The sequence below is a fragment of the Tachyglossus aculeatus genome, chromosome 6, assembly GCF_015852505.1.
Source record: "Tachyglossus aculeatus isolate mTacAcu1 chromosome 6, mTacAcu1.pri, whole genome shotgun sequence".
Lineage (NCBI taxonomy): Eukaryota > Metazoa > Chordata > Mammalia > Monotremata > Tachyglossidae > Tachyglossus > Tachyglossus aculeatus.
Genome location: NC_052071.1, coordinates 9,818,696 through 9,840,708, shown reverse-complemented (window position 1 = coordinate 9,840,708; position 22,013 = coordinate 9,818,696). Strand labels below are relative to the sequence as shown.

At 51.7% G+C, this 22,013-nt stretch overlaps 1 protein-coding gene and 1 long non-coding RNA gene across 2 annotated transcripts in view; one reads left to right on the top strand and one right to left on the bottom strand.

The window, feature by feature from the left end:
• Nucleotides 1-6,428, bottom strand: part of LOC119929813 — a 38,963-nt gene extending 32,535 nt beyond the window's left edge. The window contains exons 1-4 of the long non-coding RNA XR_005451593.1: nucleotides 6,320-6,428; nucleotides 3,773-5,717; nucleotides 2,384-2,574; nucleotides 664-833 (exon numbers count right to left, since the gene is read on the bottom strand). This is a non-coding gene — a long non-coding RNA (uncharacterized LOC119929813). The remainder of the gene's footprint in view (nucleotides 1-663; nucleotides 834-2,383; nucleotides 2,575-3,772; nucleotides 5,718-6,319) is intronic.
• SLC7A11 (solute carrier family 7 member 11) overlaps nucleotides 1-22,013 on the top strand; it is a 43,731-nt gene that overhangs the window by 16,403 nt on the left and 5,315 nt on the right. The window contains exons 7-11 of the mRNA XM_038748117.1: nucleotides 16,191-16,314; nucleotides 17,334-17,437; nucleotides 17,726-17,822; nucleotides 18,475-18,624; nucleotides 21,510-21,687. Of these exons, the coding sequence (XP_038604045.1) occupies nucleotides 16,191-16,314; nucleotides 17,334-17,437; nucleotides 17,726-17,822; nucleotides 18,475-18,624; nucleotides 21,510-21,687 (653 nt within the window). The remainder of the gene's footprint in view (nucleotides 1-16,190; nucleotides 16,315-17,333; nucleotides 17,438-17,725; nucleotides 17,823-18,474; nucleotides 18,625-21,509; nucleotides 21,688-22,013) is intronic.

The following is a 22,013-nucleotide window of genomic DNA, read 5'->3' as shown; positions in this document are numbered from 1 at the left end:
TCTCTTCCTTTTCCCTTTGATGACCCAAACGAGTCAAATTTGAAAGGAGCTGTTAAAAGTGAAATGAAAATGAGCAGTTCTGCAAGTTGCTGAGTGTTAGATTTTCTTGAGGCAGTTGAAATCTGTTTGAATTTGGTTTGGAAGATTTGCTATTTTTGGCAAGAGGTGAGGTTATTGTGTATTCAACTCGGATATAAGTGACAATCGTTAGCCTGTTTGGAAAGCCACATTACTCCAGACCTAATTCTGGGATACTCGTGCCCTCAAATGGCGACCTTCACCCAGGCAGTAGGGTCTGAAGAAAAGTATCACCTTCCAACTCCGCCTCCCCATGTAGCCTTATGGCCTGTTCCCCGTGAGAACCCCCAGAGGCTTGACACCCCCGTCCTGCAGTAGCGTCCTCCCCAGCCACCAGGCTCGCCAGCCCACCAGGTATGCGGACGACGTTGTTGAGAAACAGGCAGATCACCAACTTGTACTTCCCAAGCGCTTAGTACAGTGCCCTGCACACAGTAAGTGCTCAATAAATACGATTGAATGAATGAACGAACGAAACAGATAGGATGCTATGATGCGAAAAGCCCCCCGTGTTCTATCCTGGCTCTCCCAGCCCCAGTTGCTGCCCCAGGGAGCCTTCGCAAGAACCTTTTCACATTTACATACCTTTCCTCAGCTGCGCATGTCCCAGAAGACCCAGCCTTTTGGGGGCTTGACTCTACTGGTCGATCCCGGGGTCACTGCTGTGACAGAGGACGCAAATTTTTCCCGGCACATCAGCGTGCCTCCTCGATTCTGGACAGGAATGGAAGAGGTCATGGGAATTCCTCATCTGACTGGAAAAGAGAGAGCATTTAATCGTACTCCACTGAGCTCTTACCTCATTAGCCAGCACCGTGCAAAATACAGTGTGGGCCGGAGCATTGTCTGCTCCCCGGGGTGAGCGGTCCGTACAGTTAGACAGACCGATCCGGGCGGCCGATTTGGCTGCAGGAGGGGACGCAGGCGGCAGTCTGGCCGACCAAGATTCAGCCGAGCTCTGGGGTCAGTAACCTGGTCTGAGAGGCTGGCCCCGGGCAGGGAAGCATGGAGCTGGCTCTGGTACGCCGCCCATGAGCACAGTCGCGGGGCCAAGCAAGGCTCCAATCTAGCGAAGGCCCAGTTTTGGGAGGTCTTTTCTGTTTTTTCTTTAAATGGGATTTGTTAAACACTTACTATATGCCAAGCACTGCACTAAGTGCTGGGGTAATCAGGTTGGACACAGTCCATGTCCCACATGAGGCTCAAATAACTAATCCCCATTTTACAATTGAGGTAACTGAGACCAAGAGAGGTGAAGTGACTTACCCAAGGACATACAGTAAGTGGCTACACAACCCTGGCTCCATCCTGGGGAGAGATTCCTGTTTCCTCCGCTTTGGCCATTGTAGCCTTCTGACCAACCGCCCCAAGAATTGTTCCATCCCATCCCATCCTTCTCTGGATTCCATCCCGTGGACCGCCGGCACTTGGCTGCCACCCGGCAGCCTCGCAGAGTCTCGGCAGTCTGCCTCCTAGAACCCGTGGCCAGGGCCTGAGGAGTCCACTGGGGCATTTTGTGAGGCACCCTCGCTCCAAATTACCTTTAGTTCCAAAGGAGGAATAGATCTCACAAAGGCCAAGGCAGTGTGGCTCAGTGGAAGGAGCACGGGCTTTGGAGTCAGAGATCATGGGTTTAAACCCCAGTTCCACCATTTGTCAGCTGTGTGACTTTGGGCAAGCCACTTCACATCTCTGTGCCTCAGTTACCTCATCTGTAAAATGGGGAAGACTGTGAGCCCCACGTGGGACAACCTGATCACCTTGTAAGCTCCCCAGCGCTTAGAACAGTGCTTTGCACATAGTAAGCGCTTAATAAATGCCATCATTATTATTATTATTTCACAATCAAATCCAGTGGTGTATCTCCAGGTGTGTTGCAGCTTGCATCCTCCTGGCAACCAGTGGGTGAGTCAGCTTCTAGGGGATCCAACATCCTTAGCTGCTTGACAATTTCTTTTCTCCTCCTCCTCCTCATCTTACACTATAAAATTTCCTTAAAGTGGGGGCTGAACAGTGTCGTGGCGATAATTGCCATTGGCCAGTTAAAGTGGTTACCCCATCTAATGTAGAGCGCATGTTTGGCAGGGAGTTCCACCCATGGTTTATCATGCCTTAATGGTGACCTCATGAAGCCTGGATCCTCCCAATAACACGCCTTGCTTCAGGGCAGATCACCTTTTACGACTTCACAGGGACCCGCATCTCCTCCCATGAGCATCTCCTCTCATGGAGCTGCAGATCCCGACCTGACCAGAGGTTAATGGGGTCAGAGTCGCCTGCTGGCCCAAACCCAATTCAGGCTCACCACAGTAGACTTTTCTCTGTTCTTGGCCAGCTGGGATCAGTCCGATGATCACCTCCTGGTCGCGTTGGGAGGTTTGCTCAAATTCTACCGCTGCACCGTTGGGGGCTCTCAGGAGCCGAACCCCTGTTTTCCACTTCCATGGCAGAGTTTGTGTTTCTGTGGCACCGAGAGGTTTCTGGATGGAGATGGTCCTAATAATAATCATAACAACAATTAATAGGAGGAGTGGGCAAGTAATAGTAGGAGTGGGCAAGGTGATTGAGTGATTTGAAGCCAGTGGTTAAAGAGTTTCTGTTTGATGCAGAGGTGGATGGGCAATCACTGGGGATTCATGAGGGGAGGGGAGACACAGACTCAACCGTTTGTGCTCAGGGGTCATATAACTACAAACACTGGGGAACCAGGATTGGCCTTTTGGGGACTCTACGCATTAGCTCTCCAGGGACAGGAACTCTGTGAGGTGGCTTTCTTTACCCAGCCAGCGCCTCTCTCTGGGGAAGCAGATGGGCCTGTGGAGGCAGCTGGGTTGGTGCAGGGAGAGAGACCGAGGAAATGCCTCGGGGCCGCCAGTGGTCAATCTATTTTTCCTGAGTTCAGCCTGCAGATGCACCAGCCTGGAGAAGTAGTGTGGCTCAGTGAAAACAGCACGGGCTTTGGAGTCAGAGGTCATGGGTTCAAATCCAGGCTCTGCCAACTGTCAGCTGTGTGACTTTGGGCAACTCACTTAACTTCTCTGTGCCTCAGTTACCTGTAAAATGGGGATTAAAACTGTGAGCCCCCCATGAGACAACCTGATCCCTCTGCAACCTCCCCAGAGCTTAGAACAGTGCATTGCACATAGTAAGCGCTTAATAAATACTGTTATTATTATTATTATTACCAGTCTGACTGTGGGAATCTGGAGTCATGATCTCCAGCTTCTTAGGGCACCTTGTGACTTCACTTACATCCAGAAAGCACACTTACCCTTCCCGTTTGTCCAGGAAAGGCCACAGCGTCAGACAGACAGTGTAGAAACTATGGGATTAGAATCTAGCATTTTAATGTGTGTTTTAGTTTCCTTTTATGGTATTTTTTTAAAACATTTGTTATGTGACAGGCACTTTTCGAAATGATGACATAGATACAAGGTAATCAGGTTGGACACAGTCCATGTCCCACATGGTGCTCAGTCTTAATCCCCATTTTACAAATAGCTGAGTAACTGAGGTCCAGAGAAGTGAATTAATTTGCCCAAGATCACACAGCAGACAAGTGACAGAACCGATTAGTACCCAAGTCCTTCTGACTCCCAGACGATGGAGCAGCACAAATATTAACTCTTTGGGTGCCTGCTAAAAGCCACTTGCTCAATAATAATAATAACTGTAGTGTTTGTTAAGTACTTACTGTATGCCAGCACTGTGCTGAGTGCTGGGTGGAGACAAGATAAACAGCTTAGACCCGATCTCTATCCCACGCAGGCCTTACACTCAATCTCTAGTTTTCCTTTGTATTCAAAGAATGTTTGTGGCTGAAAAGGCCACATGGGGCAGATCCTTCCATGTGTTGTTTTGGCCTGACGGATGTCCAGCTGGCCAGTCGCATCCATTCACTGATGACTGGATTTGGGTGAGGCAGCCATTGTGAGGGTCCTCTTTCCCAGTCCCGTTGCCCATTCAGGGAGAGCGGTGTTCCCTTCTACGGGGCTCCTTGGCTATCCAGATGACTGTCCCGTGGGCAACCAGGCCAGTGCTATGGTGGTCTGCCCGCTCATGGGGAACAGGCTGGCAGAAGGGAGGTGACTCTTCATCCGAAGTCTTCATGTTTGAGATAGTCAGTGGCGACGGTTTGCACCGGGTCACTCTCAGTCCCTTGCCGCGGGCGCTTGCAGCCAAAGGCACCCGGTACCCCTTGTGAGAGGCTGGTTGAGGTGCGGGTACGCTCAGTGCCCATAGAGCAGCGTATCCCCATTCCCACCCCCTGCTTGCCCCCTAGGCAGCAAGACCTGCTGGGTTGTCCCCCGGGCTGTGTCCCATCGTCGAATGAGATGCTCACTCACGGCCACCAGACCCATCACTGGGGTCTCACCTGGAGCCCTGAAGTAGCCAGCGGCCTGCTGGGGCACAGAACTGCCATATGGGTCTCTGCCTGATTGGCCTGAACCAAATGTTGAAGATCAGTGGGTATGAAATGGAAGGATAAGGCCGGCATTTGCAAAACATTTCCAGGGAAAAAAGGGATATATCACTGACACATTCTTTTGTAGTGAAACTGCTGTGATGGGGTGTGTGTGGTTTTCCATGAGGAAATGCTCTCTGTGTGTGCTCTCTTGTGAGTAAACACTCACTACTGTGACTCTGTGTGTTGTCCCTTGGGACTGTGACTCTGTGCTCTCCCCGAGTGCACGCTGACTGCTGTGACTCTGTTTCTGCTCTCGCCCGAGTGCACGCTGGCTTCTGTGACTCTGTTGTGCTCTCCTCTGAGTGCACATTGGTTGCTGTGACCGTTTGTGCCCTCCCCAAAGTGCATGCTGCCTGCTGCGATTCAGCCTGTGCTCTCCAGCACAGGTGCTTCCAGGGGCCAGACAAGGTTGTCCCTAGCTGATAACAGTCAGGAAGGGGTTGCACTGTTTGCCTGCGCCCGCCTCCACCTGTTCCAGGATATTTTATCTCATCAAGGAACTCTTTTGAGAAACCTGGCAAGCAGGATATGTGGCAGGGCAGCTGACTTTCTTTCCTTGAAAAATGCATCTTTTCTCCTCTGGCCGCTTGAGGAACGCAGGAAAACCCATTCTGTCCTGTATTTGTTTTCTGGCCCCCTTTTCGCCTTTGAAAACAAAATCCAGTATTCACACTGGAAATAGTTTCAGGATCATTATGGAGCATGGAAGAATTAGTGACTTAGGCTCTCTGTCCCAGAGAAGGAATGCTGGAAGAAGAGTTGCCTGTGGCTGTGGGGATGGGTCGATGGGGAGGCCCCGAAGCCAGGCCCCAGAAGTAGTTCCTGGCTGAGATGGTGACAGGGCTTTCATGACAGGTGGCTTGGGCCAGCGAGTTTGGAAGAGTGGGGATGGCTCAGAGCAAAACATCACCACAGCTGCCGGACAACTTCAGGGCAAGGGCGGCTGGTGGCAGGATGCTCCCCGTGGGTTCACAGTCCATACTTCTAGGTTTCCAAGGGCAGTTGTGTCATCTTCTAAACCGAAGGATGGTGTAAGGCAACGAGGTCACAGGCCCGACAGATGACCGGCTCCCTCCATCAAAATTGTTCAACACATCCTGGGAAGGGGGGGCTGAGTCCCTCTGCCAGTAGTGGGGAAGTCACACAGCCCCGGAGACGGAGCCAAACTCTCCTGTGGGCAGAGAAAAGAGAAGTCAGATGGGAGGGGTGGGGGTGGAGGGGAGCTTCCTGTTGGCTGAGAGGCGCTGCACGCTTTCATCTCTGAGCCCCAGCCAGAAGAGGCCTTCATGTGGTCTCGTCTTTCTTCTCTCTTCCAAAACTGCATCTGGGCCAAAAATAAGCTGGAATGGGTTCATGTGCTGAACATCTTTATTTGGGAGGAATCCAACACTAAACCCTATTTCCCTAAACAGAGACCTCAGGCAATGAAAGCAGATTTCCTCCAAGAGGCCTTCCCTATATAAGCCCTCCCACTCCATTCTTCATAACCCTTGCACTTGAATTTGCTCCCTTTATTCACCCCTCAGCCCCAGGGCACTTATGCTCATGTCCGTCATTTATGATTTATATTAATGTCTGTCTCCCCTTCTAGACTGTAGGCCTGTTATAGTGTTGTGTTGTTCTCTCCCAAGCGCTTAGTACAGTGCTCTGCACACAGTAAACGTTCAATAGATACGACTGAATGGCACCAGGCATTCACCTATGTTGATCAGATCCTCAGCTTGAGATTGATGTTTTCACAACCTCGGTGGCCATAAATACTACCTTACTTACCTTGACATAAATGTTTTCTGCTGTGACCTTTTCCCATCCATGTGACTGATTAAATCCATCCTGATATCCATCTCATTTGTCAGAGAAGTAGCATGGCTCAATGGAAAGAGCACGGGCTTGGGAGTCAGAGGTCATGGGTTCAAATTCTGGCTCCACCAATTGTCAGCTGTGTGACCTTGGGCAAGTCACTTAACTTCTCTGTGCCTTAGTTACCTCTTCTATAAAATGGAGATGAAGACTGTGAGCCCCACATGGGACAACCTGATCGCCTTGTATCCTCCCCAGCGCTTAGAACAGCGCTTTGCACATAGTAAGTGCTTAACAAATATCATCGTTATTGTTATTACTATTATTATTTGTCCCAGGGCTCTGCCTCAGCCCTGGTATGCAGGGCTCCTGCAGAAGTGCAGAAAAGTCATATCCTGGGCAGAGTTCTTCTAAACCCCAGGCCTTGCTGGAGTAGTACTTTAAATGGGTTGGCCTGCCGGCATCCTCCTTTATGGCCATTCGACAAAGTAACCCCAGTATCCTTCTCCTGAGGATACAGCCTTTGCTGGCATCTCCTAGAGAGCTCCACTCTCTACTCTCGAAAAGGGGGCCAGAAAAGAAATACAGGACAGAATGGGTTTTCCTGCATTCCTCATTCCTTTAGGACAAGCATACACACATACACACGTGCTATTTGGGAGAGTGAGGACCTGCCACTCTTCACTGGAGAAGCCAACTGATTTCTCTGGGCCTCAGTTTCCTCACTGGCAGACCACAGATCATCGTACCCTCAGGGAACGGTGAGCCCAGGGGAAACCCTTGGGGTGCAAAATGCCTTGTGAGTCTCACGGGGCGGTAGCCCTTGTGGGGACGTCGGATCGGAAGGGCTACTCTCAGTGGCCAGAAATGGATTTTAGACACGTATCGATCGATTAATCCATCAGCAGTACTTATTTAGTGCTTATTGTGTGCACAGCACTGTACTAAATGCTTGGGAGAATACAGTATAACAGATTTGGTAGATATGTTCCCTGTCCACAAGGAGCTTAGTCTAGATGGGGAGACAGACACTGAAATAAAGTAGGAAAATGTACCTGAATGCTGTGGGGCTGAGGGTGGGGTGAATAAAGGGTACAGACCCAAGTGCAGGGGCAAGTAGAAGGGAAAGGAAGGAGGGGAAATGCAGATTTAGTTGGGGAAAGCCTCTTGGAGGGGATGTGATTTTAATAAGGTTTTGAAGGTGAGGAGATTTGATTGATGAATGTGAAGAAATAGGGAGTTCTACGGCAGAGGCAGGATGTGGTCAAAGGGCCGATAGTGAGACAGATGAGACTGAGGTACTGTGAATTGGTTGGCACTACAGGAGTCAAGTGAGCATGCCATGTTGTAGTAAGAAATCAGTGAGCTAAGTTAGGCGGGGGTGAGCAAAGTGTGCGGGTTTGCGTGGTGAGGAATTCAGCGAGGTAAGGTAGGACTGGGCAAGGTGATATAAATCCACAATATAAGACATGTCTGTGTGATGTGGAGGTGGGCAGGCAACCGCTGGAGATTCTTGGAGAGTGTGGACCGAGTGGATTTCTAGAAAAATGATCCCAGCAGCCGAATCATGTGTGGACTGGAATGGGGAATAACAAGTAGTGTGGCTATCGATCACAGGCCTGGAAGTGGAAAGGTCATGGGTTCTAATCCCTGCTCTGCCGCTCGTCTGCTGTGTGACCTTGGACAAGTCACTTCACTTTTCTGGGCCTCAGTTCCCTCACCTGTAAAATGTGGACTGAGACGGTGAGGCCCATCTGGGACAAGGAACTGTGTCCAACCCAACTTGCTTGACTCCACCCTAGTACTCAGTACAATGCCAGGCACATAGTAAGTGCTTAACAAATATCACAATTATTATTCTTATTAGGGGGAGAGGCAGGAGATGGGGTGGTCAGCAAAGAGGCTGAGGCAGTCGTCCAGGCAGTATAGTATAAGTGCTTAGATCAGAATAGTAGCAGTTTGAACGGAGAGGAAAAGACAGATTTTAGCAAGGTTGTGAAGGTTGAACTGACAGGGTTTGGTGATAGATGGAACATAAAATTAATAATAATAATAATAATGGTATTTGTTAAGCGCTTACTATGTGCCAAGCACTGTTCTAAGTAGATGCAAGTTCTACCCTACGTTCTAGGGTAGATGCAAGGTAATCAGGTTGTCCCACCTGAGGCTCACAGTCCCCATTTAACAGATGAGGTAACTGAGGCCCGGAGAAAAGTGAATTGGCCAAAGTCACAAAGCTGACAAGTGGCAGAGCAGGGATTTCAAATCCCTAATCTCTAACTCCCAAGCCCGTGCTCTTTCCATTAAGCCACGTTGCTTCTCATGAGGGATGAACAAGAGAGATGAGTCGAGGATAATGTCAAGCCCCTCAACTTCTTTCTGCCAGGGCCTGGAGCTCGTGAAGTTCCAGGAGAAAGGGTCCGGGATGGTGGGTGTGAGCCGCAGCTCCCCATGCCCCCCCCAGTGAGGGTCCTGGGCCCCCAAACTCCCTTCAGGATTGGCCCATGGAGATGGCTCCCAGGAGTCTGCACTCAAGGGGAAGCAGCGTGGCTCAGTGGAAAGAGCACAGGCTGTAGAGTCAGAGGTCATGGGTTCAATTCCCGGCTCCACCAATTGTCAGCTGTGTGACTTTGGGCAAGTCACTTCACTTCTCTGGGCCTCAGTTACCTCATCTGTAAAATGGGAATTAAGACCGTGAGTCCCCCGTGGGGCAACCTGATCACCTTGTAACCTCCCCAGTGCTTAGAACAGTGCTTTGCACATAGTAAGTGCTTAATAAATGCCACAACTATTATTATTATTACTAAGGGGAAGCAGCATGGCTCAGTGGAAAGAGCACGGGCTGTAGAGTCAGAGGTCATGGGTTCAATTCCCAGCTCCACCAATTGTCAGCTGTGTGACTTTGGGCAAGTCACTTCACTTCTCTGGGCCTCAGTTACCTCATCTGTAAAATGGGAATTAAGACTGTGAGCCCCCCGTGGGACAACCTGATCACCCTGTAACCTCCCCAGTGCTTAGAACAGTGCTTTGCACATAGTAAGCACTTAATAAATGCTATTATTATTATTAAGGCAGCATCGCTCCTGCTGTGGTGCCCAGGTTCCTCCAGGAAGACTGACAGGGCAGCCAGGGAAATGCCCCACAGTCCCGGAGTTTTGAGGGGACGATGAGGAAGGTGTGCCACCGAGGCAGCAGCCGGCTCCTACCTGTGACTCTCGGCCCACCTCTGGGTGAGCGCGCTCTATGCCGGAGTATATGGGGGAGCGCTGCCAGAGTGTCTGGGGGAGTGCAGTGACCTGTCTGAGTTCACTCTGTCTCTTGTCATCTCTGTCTATGTCTGTTTCAGCAGACCAAATTTACTGGATCAGATAAGGAGACTCTGGGTCCACCCTAAATTGAGTTTGCGGACCTGGTCCCCCAGGCTTGTACCCAAGAAGGGCTCTGCAAAGACTCTGGAGGGGCTCTCGAGGGGCTCTGGAACTGATAAGGCCTCTCAGATCCCCTCTGAGCCTGGCCCCCGATAAAAGGTAGCCTCCGCATTAGGCTGACACTGGGGCGAGGGGCTTTGGAAGGGCTACCGACTCTGCACCTTGGAGATGAGCATCCCCTTTCTAGGGCTAGATACTATATTACTCTAAGCACTTTTGTATGCCCGCATCATTGGGACCCCTAGAGGGTCAGTGGCCGTCCCCTTCTAGACTGTAAGCTCGTTATGGGCAGGGAACATGTCTGCTAATTCTATTGTACATAATAAGCGCTCAATAAATATGACCGATTGATCGATTGCCTGTGCTATGGGAGGCAGATGCTCCTTCAGGGTCAATTCAGAGCTTAGTCTGAAGAGAGATCCTTACTGCTCTGGGTCGGAACAGAGCGGGAGGAGAATGGATTGCTGACTCACATCCTTCTTGGGATATAATAATAATGATGATAATTGTGATGTTTGTTCAGAACTTACTATGTAACCAGGCACTCTACTAAGCACTAGGGTGGATACAAGCAAATCGGGTTGGACACAGTCCCTGTCCCACGTGGAGCTCACAGCCTCAATCCCCATTTTACAGATCAGATAACTGAATGAAATGACTTGACCAAGGTCACACAGCAGACAAGTGTCAGGATTAGAACCCGTGACCTTCTGACTCACAGTCCTGTGCTCTATTCATTATACCATGCTGATAAATATATATATATATATATATATACATATATACCAGAATATATATATATATATATATAATTATTCAACACACACACACACACACACACACACACACACACACACACACACGTGTGTGTGTGTATGTTGAATTTTTGTCAACTCTCTGGCCATAATTATGTAGACTAAAATGTTTTCTGGAGGTCAAAGTGGGGTGGAGGGTAGGCAAGACTGCAGGAGAAAGGGTTCTGTCCTGCAGCTGGAGAAACTGGAGAGGGAGAGAAGAGACTGGGAGATGCAAGGAAACACAGCAGGGGGAAGGGGGACAGACCTAGGGAGGAGACCCAAGGTGTGCAAGAGGCAATACAGACTGGAGAAGACAGGGAAACCTAAGGAGACAGGGGAATGATACAGGCTGGGAGAGAAAGGAAAACACAGGTAGAGGAAGGCAGCAATGACAGGCTAGGAGAGACGCAGGGAGAGGAAGAGGCAGTACAGGCTGGAAAAGATGGGAAAGACGGATAAGAATGGGTGATACAGAAAGAGGGGAAATAGAGGGACCCACATACATTCAGACAAAGCCGGTCACACAGGCTGGGGGCAGGGCTGAACAGCAGTGGACACAGAGGCCAAGATACCACCGTGGCTCTGCTTTCCAGAGCCTGAAGGGCTCAAGGCAGCCAATCTGTGCATCCAATGCCACAACCCCTGATGGGCTTCCCTCAACGCTTCCAACCATACGGTCTGGAGGTAGGGCTCAAGTGGAACTCCACATCTCCCATCGGGGGCCAAACCTGGGCCAGCCCAACCAGTGTGGGACAACTGTCATGCTGCATTGGAGATTGCTGCGAGTGACCGGAGCGGAGATTCCACACAGGACAACCCACCTCTGGACAGCATCGGGCACCAGAAGAAATCTCTGTCATCAAACTTGCGGTATGACCACACTCCAAGAAGTCGCCTATCTCCCATCTCAGTATCAGGCACCGGAGATCTCTACAATCGACCCTGACGGTAGGATTGTTCATCGGTCTCGGTGAATTCCAGTCTCAATCAATCAATCAATCATATTTACTGAGTGCTTACTGTGTGCAGAGCACTGTACTAACTAAGCGCTTGGGAAGTACAAGTTGGCAACATAGAAAGACAGTCCCTACCCAACAGTGGGCTCACACAGCGTCAGGCACCAGAAATCTCTGCCATCAACTTTGGTGATTTGACCACACTCAGAAAGTCAATTACCTACGTCCTTAGTTACCTCCAGTCTCAGCATCAGGCACCAGAAGTCTCTGCAGTCGACACCGGAGGTATGACCATGCTCAGGGAACTCAGTTATCTCCAGTCTCGATGTCGGGAACCAGAAATCTCTACCATCAACGCTGGCTGTGTGACCGCACTCGGCGAAGTCGATTATCTCCAGTCTTAGGGTCAGGCACCAGAAATCTCTACAAATGATAATAAGACAGAGATTCATGTTTTATATAAAGAAAAACTCAGCTTGACCCTGCAGTATGATCTCACTCGGTCGAATTGATTACCTCCAGTCTCAGCTTCAGGCACCGGAAATCTCAATCATCAACACCGGAGGTATGACAACACTCTGAGAAGCTAGTGACCTCCAGTCTCAGCATCGGGCACTAGAAATCTCTACCATCGGGCACCAGAAATCTATCATCGACCCTATTGGTGGGATCATACTCTGGTCTTGGCGAACTCTGGTCTCAGTGTCTGGCACCAGGAACTTTAGCCCCCACAGTTTCCAGAAAGCAATCGGATTCCAAATTTGTTTTCTGAAAGGATCTCTGGTACTCAGGAGTCAGAAGCTTTCTGGACTTCTGTCTCTCCATCTACAGGAGAGTTGCCTGAGAGCGGCACTCCACTTTGACCGGAATGTGGCAGGGGGTTCTTGGTGGACTGGCCTCAGTTGGGATGTAGATTCAAAAGTGGTGGGTGATGGGCAGAAAAGCAGGGAAAGCCAACTGTGGGCCAAAGGGAAGTCCTCAGACCTGGAGAAGGCGGCAGGCCCTGACCACGCTGCGTTCTGGAAGGGTCAGTGAGCCACGTGGGGCTACACAGGGAAACACAACTGGGACAGGCCAAACCCCAGAAATCACTTTGTTTGGAAAGTGACAGAAAGGGAACTAGTTCCCGAAGGAAAGCCTTGGAGGTGAGAAGGGTCCTCGTGCGGTTGCATTTGGAACACTAAGGGCTGGCCTGGTGGTTTCTCTCACTCTGTCGCTCTCTGAGACGGGCTTGGCGTTTCTGACAGCAGAGATGAGAGCAATTCTTGTAGGTCCACCAGGTTTGGGAGGTCAATTGCTGGTCACAGGCAACCCAAATCTGGCCCTGAAAACCAACCAGGTCCATTTGGGTTCAGTCTGGCTGGCTCTGAGCTCCCAACCCAGGGTTGGGGGAACTAGGTCAATGCCCACTGGGAGGGAGTGAGTTTCCAGATGAGTTGGGGTCTACAGGATAGGCCACTCCTGTGGTTTCAGACAGATGTGCTGCCACGGTCAGAGCTTCAAGCCAGCCGTTTGTCCTCTGGGCAGGCGGGCGGGTGCTGCCGGTTTGCGGGCCCAGTCTCGCTTCAATCCCGGGGCTGCGCCTCCAGTGCACTATCTCTTCTCCATCCCCAGGCCACAACCGATGCTTCCAGGGTGCCATCTGCGAAGCCGGGGATGTCTGCTCTAATCCTGGGTCGTTCCAGGGGGGCTTGGAGGGACGGCGTCCATTGGGGTCCCCAAACGCTGCCTCTGGGGCGATCCACAGCCCCGCTTGGCCAATGGCCCGTCTGGCTCGGCCCTGCTGCCCTTACAGATTCACAAACGCAAGAGAGGGAGAAGGTTAAAGCCGGGTCCGTGCCCAGGCCCTGCAGTGTGGCTTGATGGAAAGAGAGCGGCCTGGGACTCTGACGAGTAAAGTGAGGCAAGGAGAGTTCAGGTGCTAAACCTCTGCCTCTCCCAAACTGTCGCTTCATCGCCATGATTTCTGGGTGAGGCACAATGGATACGTTTCACCCAATGATGAACATGATTTTTCACTCTCCAGCCCTCACCTTTCCGTCTGCGTATTCCATGTTATTTTCCTTGTCTGTTTCACCATTTCTGTTTTTCCACTCCTGTATATTAGTCCAGTGTCTCTTTCACCTCTGCAGGCTTTTAATCCGTCTCCGTTCATTTCTTACATTTCCTTGCAGGACCCTGCCCTCTCTTTGTTAATGGAGTTCTTCATCTATGGACCCGGGAGCACGGTGAGACTTAGATTAGACTCACTCGAATGGGATTCAAAACCCCAAACCCCAACTTCTGTGGGGGGTGGCGAGAGGCCAAGTGCATGATGACTGTAATGCTTGAGATCTCTGGGAGTGGCTGGGTCCATTCTGGGCATGGGGGAACCAGTGTGGACCCCTGTACCCACACTGCTGAGCCTGTCCTAAGTGGGAACTGCCCAGCCCCTGGATTTTCCTCACTAGGCTCCCCGAGATCGTCCTCCCTGTCTGTCCGTCTGTCTGTACGCCTCCTTGCCTGCCAACATCTCTGTGTCTAGGTCCTCATCTCTCTGCTCCTCTTTCCTGCAGGCTGTCTGCTATTGGCTGGGCGGTTGGGGAGTTGTTCGACATTGTCCCAGGAAGATGTGCGGGGATCCATCCTAAGCTCAGTCTGGTTTGTGGGGCAGCAGTCGGGGTTGATTTACGAGACCCTTTCCTCTGGGGAGGGGCAGCCACTGGAGTCACAACAAGCCAGCGGTGTCCCCTATGGGGTCCTCCCAAACCCGTAGGAGTCTGCCCTGTGGTGGGAGAGAGGGAGAAACAGAGCGAGTGAGCAGCTTTCCACTGTAGGATGTTGGGAATGAGGTGGCCACCGCGGCTCTCTGTCAAAGCCCTGGGCCTGGCCGTAAGGAAGAGATCAGGAAGATCTCATCTGGGCCTGGGGTGACTTCTGACTGGCTCTGGACTCGGTCTGCAAAGAGGGAAATGGAGACGTGAGGGTAAAGGCGCTGGAATGGAAAAGGCACAAAGAGGTCCGGCCTCTGTCATACGTGAGGGTGAACGGACATCAGATGCCTCGGCCCAGAAGCCTCCTGCCTTGTTTCAAAAAGGAAGTGGTGGCCTGGCATCGCTTGCGCATGTCCCGGCTCCTTCCTGGATCCGACCTGGGCTCATTCCCGGCTCTTATCCTCCTCAGTGAGCAGAACACCTGCGATGAGCTGGATTTACCTGAGGTTTGCTGGGTGCCTGGACCCAATGAAGTCCACCTCCAGGTGGGCTCAGTGGCACCGGCATCTGGGCCGCGTTCTCTCTGTGCCAACCTGTCTTGGCCTTGGCCGGGCAGCCCTTCCCAGGGAAGGGAGCCTGAGGGCGGGAGGTGGGGTAGAGCAGCTCCAACAGAATTTTCTTCAGCAGCGTGTGGGGATGAGGGAATGATCGAGCCGCCCTTCCGGTCTCCTTCCAACTGGCCCGACCATGACAAGAGTTATGGTTCTGGTCCCTCAAGGGCAAAGGACTCATTTTCAGAGGCCCGGGCGAGTTCTTCAGGGAACTTTTCATTGCCAGGGGTGGCAGCCTGGAGAACAGAAAGAAAGGAACAAATCTGGCTGGGGAAGAGGGGTGGCAAAGTGGCTCCATGGTTTCAATCCCAAAGGACATGTGTGCATCTAATTCTCACCTGGGCTTCTTTCCCCAGAACTTGAGTCACAGCTCGGCACACTGCAATCACTCAGCATATGCCATTACCACCTCTGCCCCTGGAACGTAGCCACGGGAAACTGAGGGACTGTTCTTCCGAACACACACCTCTGTCGGAGACACCATTAGGTCTGAAGAGAGGGTCACGGGCTCGGTGTTGGGCCCGGTGACCTTTCTCTCACGTGCGGTCTTGTGCTGAGAAAACAGTCCCACCAGCTGGAGAGCTAAGGGTGGCGGGAACACCCAATGCTGAAACTGCAGGCATTTTCCCCATCCCTCTCCCGTAGACCTGCAGAATACCGATAGGGCAGCCTGCAGGTTTCAGGGCAGACGAACGCTCCCGGGACTCACTTCCCGGTAGAGAATCTTGCCCTTCTCACGGGCAGCGAGACCTCTGGCATTTTGCTTCTGCCTCCTCTGTCATCAAGGATGATCCCTTGGCCAACCAGCCAGCCCTGCTGGGAAGGAGTGGCTGGAGGAAGCCCCCCTAATCCCTCCCCTCCAAATCCACAGGAACATCCACCGTGGTGCTTCCTGAGATGGTTGGGACCCCTAGGGGAAATCAAGTAGGGTCCCACACCCAAGCTACATGGCTGACCCAGGCCCACCCTTCAAGGCCAGCCTCCGAGAGCTGTACACCCCATGAACTTCTGTCCTCGGGCACCAGGCCCCATGAGGTTACTCTTCCCCGGTGTCCCATGTAACACCCTCTCCTTCTCTGCTTCCCTCTCGGTAAAAAGTGTGTCTGGACATATATGCACATGGGAGCCTGGTAATGGGCTTACCCCAGGGTTGGGAATTAGTTAGACCCCCTTCAACCCTGCTGAGCACTTCCCTCTGTGTTGCAGTCGCCCCGTGTCATGCTAATAGGGGAGGGCCATACAGGAAGGGCCATTCACCTGGCCAACATCTGATCCGATCCAGTGCCGGCTGCGGGGTCAGGCTGTGGATGCCCAGCAGGGGGCGCTCACGGGGCGGGGGGGCTGCTCTGTGTGTTTCAGAAACATCCCCCTGGCCATATGCATCTCGATGGCCATTGTCACCGTGGGATACGTATTAACCAACGTGGCCTATTTCACCACCATCAGCGCCGAGGAGTTGCTGCTTTCAAATGCAGTGGCGGTGGTAAGTGCCATGGGGGACCAGGGGCACCGAGCAATCCAGAGAATGGAATGGCATATGGCACCTGGGCTCCTTTGGGCCAGGCGTTTTACCACCACGTCCTCCGGAGGTGACGGGCAGGGACGGGCCATGGCCCAGGGAAGGGAGCCCAGTCCACCTACTGACTGGGATCTAATCTCTCCACCTGCAGCCAACTCGGCTGCCCGGCCAGCTCAGGTTGGGCGGTTGCTCTGGGAGTAGTTGCATAGTTATACATGGGGACCCCGGGAAATACAAGCTCAACCCAACTGAAACCCTGCGAAAATGGGGTGTGAGGCCCACAGGGGCCCGCCACCCCAGACATTTTGGCACCCGTGTGCGCTGTCACAGAGGAGACCCTGATTACTCTGTGGAGAGTCGTGTCCAGTCTCGGGCACCTCAGTCCACCGTGACATCTGATTCAGCCTCCCCTGGTCACGCAGACAAACGGGTCCCGGGATCGGACTGTTCACGCCAGACACCCCAAAACGCTCACCCCTGAACCTCCTCAAGCACCACGATCACAGCCCAGAGGGTCTGGCTACCTCTCAGACTCTGGTCCCAGGCCCGGGGGCTTTCCTAAGCTGCCATTCTCCTTCGGTGGGTGTCCGGATGCTACGACCTCTTCTGTGGGCTGGAAACAACTCACCCAACCGACTGACCCAAGCCGGGCTCAGGCAGGCTCCGCAAGGGTGACCAATATCCACTACTGGTGACCACACTGGCAGGCGGTTGTTCGGCAGATGTGGTTAGAACATTGAGCTCCCTAACAGGACGTTCCCTGCCTTGAAAAGGATATGGAAGGGCTCATCGCCAGCCGAAAGGTCGAATGCCTGTCAAGGGTAATATTCCCTGTGGGTTCTGAGGCCTCCTCTGTTTCAGCAGAGGACTTTCACACAGCTGGACGTTCCCCTGCCCTCTCACCACTCCCCCTGGGAAATGCCCTCTCACCACAGTACCTTTCCGAAGGGGTGCTAACGGTTGTCCCCGGTCTCCTTTCCCAGACCTTCGCCGAGAGGCTGCTGGGAAACTTCTCACTCGCGGTCCCCATCTTCGTCGCCCTGTCCTGCTTTGGCTCCATGAACGGCGGTGTCTTCGCTGTGTCTAGGTGAGCAAGTGAGGGATGGGATATCGGGATGGGGTACATGGAAATGAGGAGAGGATAGCCCTCCCAATTTGGTGACACCTTCTAGTGGCTTTCGGAGAACAGTCCGAATTGTGTCCTAGCTGGGACGTAGATGGCGGACTTCTGGGACATTCCAGGTACCGGAGGTTGTGGGGGAGGGGGATGGCAAACAAACTCAAGGGAGTCTCCAGTCCTGTGCACCCCACATCTGCCCGAGTTGCCCCGGAAAGCCACGCGTGAGAATAGCGAGCCCCTCTTCTCTCCTACCAGGTTGTTTTACGTGGCCTCCCGGGAGGGGCACCTGCCAGAAATCCTGTCCATGATCCACGTACGCAAGCACACCCCTCTGCCGGCCGTCATCGTCCTGGTGAGTTCCTGACCCTCTCAGCCCCCTGACCCACTCACCCCCACCACCGCCTAGTGATACAGTCAGGGAAACTCAGAACTGTGGGTACCTCAAAATAGGGTACTCCAATGGGAGCAAAGCGCCTTACCGGGCAATTTGGAGAGCACGATAAAATTACAAATCATAGTCCATGCCCTTGAGGTCCTTATATTCTCCCAGGGGTGAAGGGCAGAGGCGAATGGTGTATAGAATCTTGAAGCCAGCTTCATTGGGGGTAACAGAGTTAAGCACTCTGGGAGGAGGACTTGCATGTAGAGCCCCGAGTTGAACCACACTCAGTCTCTCCACTCACATACTCCAGTCTTTTCCTTTCCCCGTCCTCTGCTGTGGTCTTGAGAGATCGAAGAAGGCTAGTAAACGGCGAAGGAGCAAGCGCAGTAGTGAGAGAGCGCCATGCTGAGAGCGCCCTTGGATGCCAGGGGTGTGTGGCTCGTGGAGTGACTGGTGGCCAAGGCTGAGAGTCCAGCCTGGCCCGTGCTCCTTCATTCAGGAGCTCCCCTCCCAGGGGCTCGGCGGCTCAGAAGGGGCAGGAACCCACAGCCGGGGTGGAGGAGGTTGATGGCGATGGGCGTGACTCCACCCATTGATCTTCTCTCGACGGATTTCTTTGCAGCACCCTCTGACGATGATCATGCTCTTCACCGGCAACCTCTACGGGCTCTTGAATTTCCTCAGTTTCGCCAGATGGCTTTTTATTGGACTGGCGGTCGCCGGGCTCATCTACCTCCGATACAAGCGGCCAGAGATGCCGCGTCCTTTCAAGGTAACCTTCCGTCACCCACTGCTGTTTACTGAGCTCTTGCTCTGTGCCGAGCACCCTGTTAAAGGCTTGAGAAAATACAATTCAGTTAGTAGACATGATCCCTGCTCTTAAGGATCTGCAAGTCTAGTGGGGGAGATGGATAATAAAAGAGCTAAAAGGTAAGAGGAGGAACTGAATATAAGGCTGTGGACATAAGCGCTCTCCCCTGTGTCCCTGGAGAATAAAGAGGAATCTCCTCTAACAGAGAGTTTGTCCCGAGCAGAGAGACCTGGGTTCTAATCCTGACTCTGCCACTTGTCTGCCGGGTGATCTTGGGCAAATCACTTAGCCTCTCTCAACCTCGGTTATGTCATCTGTAAAATGGGGATCAAAACTGTGAGTCTCATGTGGGACATGGACTGTGTCGAAAACGATTAGTTTGAATCTACCCCAATGCAGATAGTAAGTGCTTAACAGATACCATTAAAAAAGAAAAAGAAGTGAACAAAAAATGAATTTATCTCTTTTTGAGAGGTTCGGGTGAAAAACGTTTTCCCCAGAGCAGAAACGTGGCGGAGGGAGGTCGTGGGGAGACTTTTGGTGACGGCGTTACTCTTCCCCTGATGCTCACAGGCTGCAATGGGTACGGGAAGAGAGAACACCATGGGGTACCAAAGACTCCTTCCAGGACTAGTTTAGATAAATCAAGTGATCCATCATTTAATGGTTGTCACTGGGGGAAGTGGCATGACGTAGTGGATTGAGCACGGGCTTTGGAGTCAGAGGTCATGGGTTCTAATCCCAGCTCTGCAACCTGTTTGCTATGTGACAGTGGGCAAGTCACTTCACTTCTCTGTGCCTCATTCACCTCATCTGAAAAAAATGGGGTTTAAAAGTTTGAGCCCAATGTGGGGCAAGGAACTGTGTCCAACCTGATTAACTTGTACTACCCCAGCACTTACAACAGTGTTTGGCACATAGTAAGTACTTAACAAGTCTTATTATAATAATAATAATTGTTATTATTATTACTGAGCACACGGGAAAATATAAGAGTTAGTAGGCACCATCCCTGCCCTCGGGGAGCTTACAGTCCAGCTGAAAAAATCTCCCCCAAACCACAAGTCAGCCCTTAATAACAATGATAGCATTTATTAATAATAATAATAACAGTGATGGCATTTATTAAGTGCTTACTATGTGCAAAGCACTGTTCTAAGCGCTGGGGAGGTTACAAGGTGATCAGGTTGTCCCACGTGGGGTTCACAGTCTTAATCCCCATTTTACAGATGAGGTCACTGAGGCCAAGAGAAGTTAAGTGACTTGCCCAAAGTCACACAGCTGACAAGTGGCAGAGCTGGGATTTGAACCCATGACCTCTGACTCCAAAGCCCGGGCTCTTATTAAGCACTTAATAAATACTTACCCCATCTTTCTTGGAAACTGTTAGTAAACGAGGGACCAAAGACATTCACTTATGCAGTCCTCTGCCTCCTATTTTGGTGGCTCAAAGACAACAGACCTCATCAACTTGGCCTCTGCTGGGCTGGAATTAGTCATAATTCACACTTGTTCACCATCCCGCTTTCGTCCTCGCTGCTTTCTGCTGTGGCCAAAAAGGCAGCAAGATCTTTTCCAAGGAAAGAAATGTTAGATCTCAAATTTGGGTCCAGAAAGCCCCCGCCAGACTGCAGGGCAACAGCGAGCCAGCGGGTGGGAGACCCCTCAAATCCTCATTTACCCTTCGAAGAGACAAGGGGAGGTTGAACGGGAGCTGAACCCACAGTGGGTTCCAAGATCCCATGGATCCCCAGTTGAGTAGGAAAACCAGAGACAAAAACAATTAGAAAATTCAGACTTTTCACAGATTAAGACTGGGCTTCACTCCCGTGGTTACTCTATCTTTAAATGAACTAGATCACAGATAATTCAAAGTAAAACTTCAACAACTCACTAGATTGTTTCTTACACTAGACACAGAATTTGAGATAGGCAGAGAGATCCTATTCTAGATCTTCTGCCGGCTCACTCTGAACACTGTACTCGATGCCTGATGCTTTTTTAAAAAATAGCATTTGTTATGCACTTACTAGGGACCAGGCACTTTCCAAGTGCTGGAGTAGATACATACTAAATAGATTGGGCACACATGGACTCACAGTCTTAAACCCCATCTTACAGATAAAGTTACTAAGGCACAGGGAAGATAAGTTCTTTGCCCAAAGTCACACAGCAGACAAGCGGTGGAGCCCAGATAAGGACCCACATCCTCGGCTCTTTCCACTAGAGCATGCTGCCCTTCTATGCTTGATCACTATGAAATTGATTTGACTTTGCCATCTGTGCTCTTTAAAAATACCACAGGTCATCTTTTGGGCACATGGGCACAAATCCTCTTTAATTATATCCATGGCATAATGTCTTCCAACGTCTCTACTGGAGCCAAATGGAAGCCTGCCCCTTCGGTTCTTGCCAATTCCCATTTTCCATCTCGAAAGGAAAATCAATATGCACTTAATAGTTTTCGAGCACAGCAAGTGACCTGAGCTCTCCACTTCATATTAAAATGGATTTGAGGGGTAATTATCAAGTAGACTATCTTCGAGATTCAAAAGGGAATCAAAAAAGGTCCTGACCGGTTGGAAAAAAAGAAGTAGAGGAGAAGCGACTTGTGCGATATTGGAATTTTAAACCCCCAAATTTCACAGCATGCAGAAAACCGTGCGCCTCGGCAAGCCCTGTTTGATCCCATTTAAGCAACTGAGGTGGTCCGAACTCCCCCCGGCAGAGTCCGCACCGTGACCCGCGGCCGAACCGTCCCCCACCTCCCAGTTCCGGAAAGCCGCCGGGGCGATCGGGTGGCCGGGCCCGCTGGGAGTGACACTTTCCTTGCTTTCGCCTCACAGGTGCCACTGTTCATTCCGGCTTTGTTTTCTTTCACCTGCCTCTTCATGGTGGCGTTATCACTCTACTCTGACCCCTTCAGCACAGGCATCGGCTTTCTGATCACCTTGACCGGGGTGCCCGCCTATTATCTTTTCATCATCTGGGACCAGAAGCCCAAGTGGTTTAGAAGACTGTCAGGTAAGCACCGCCCCACCCCGCTCGAGTGTGAGGGCAAGGCGCAGTCATCCGGGGGTAAACCCATTCCTCTGCTCGGGGTCTCGGGGTCAGCGGATCTGAGATTCCCAGAAGCACTTAAGACTCCCAGAGGCTGAGCCTCCTCCTCCCTATTGCAACCAGAGTAGTCCTGTAGGGAGGGAGCCCCTTGTGAGGATCCTAGCCCCCCAAGGCCCGCCCTGGCCTTCAAGGCATCCCATTAAGGGCCTTTACCAAGTGCCTGCTGTAGGCTGATCCTGTGATCAAAGGAGGAGGTATGACCCCCACCCCAAAGGAGCCTGATGCTAAAA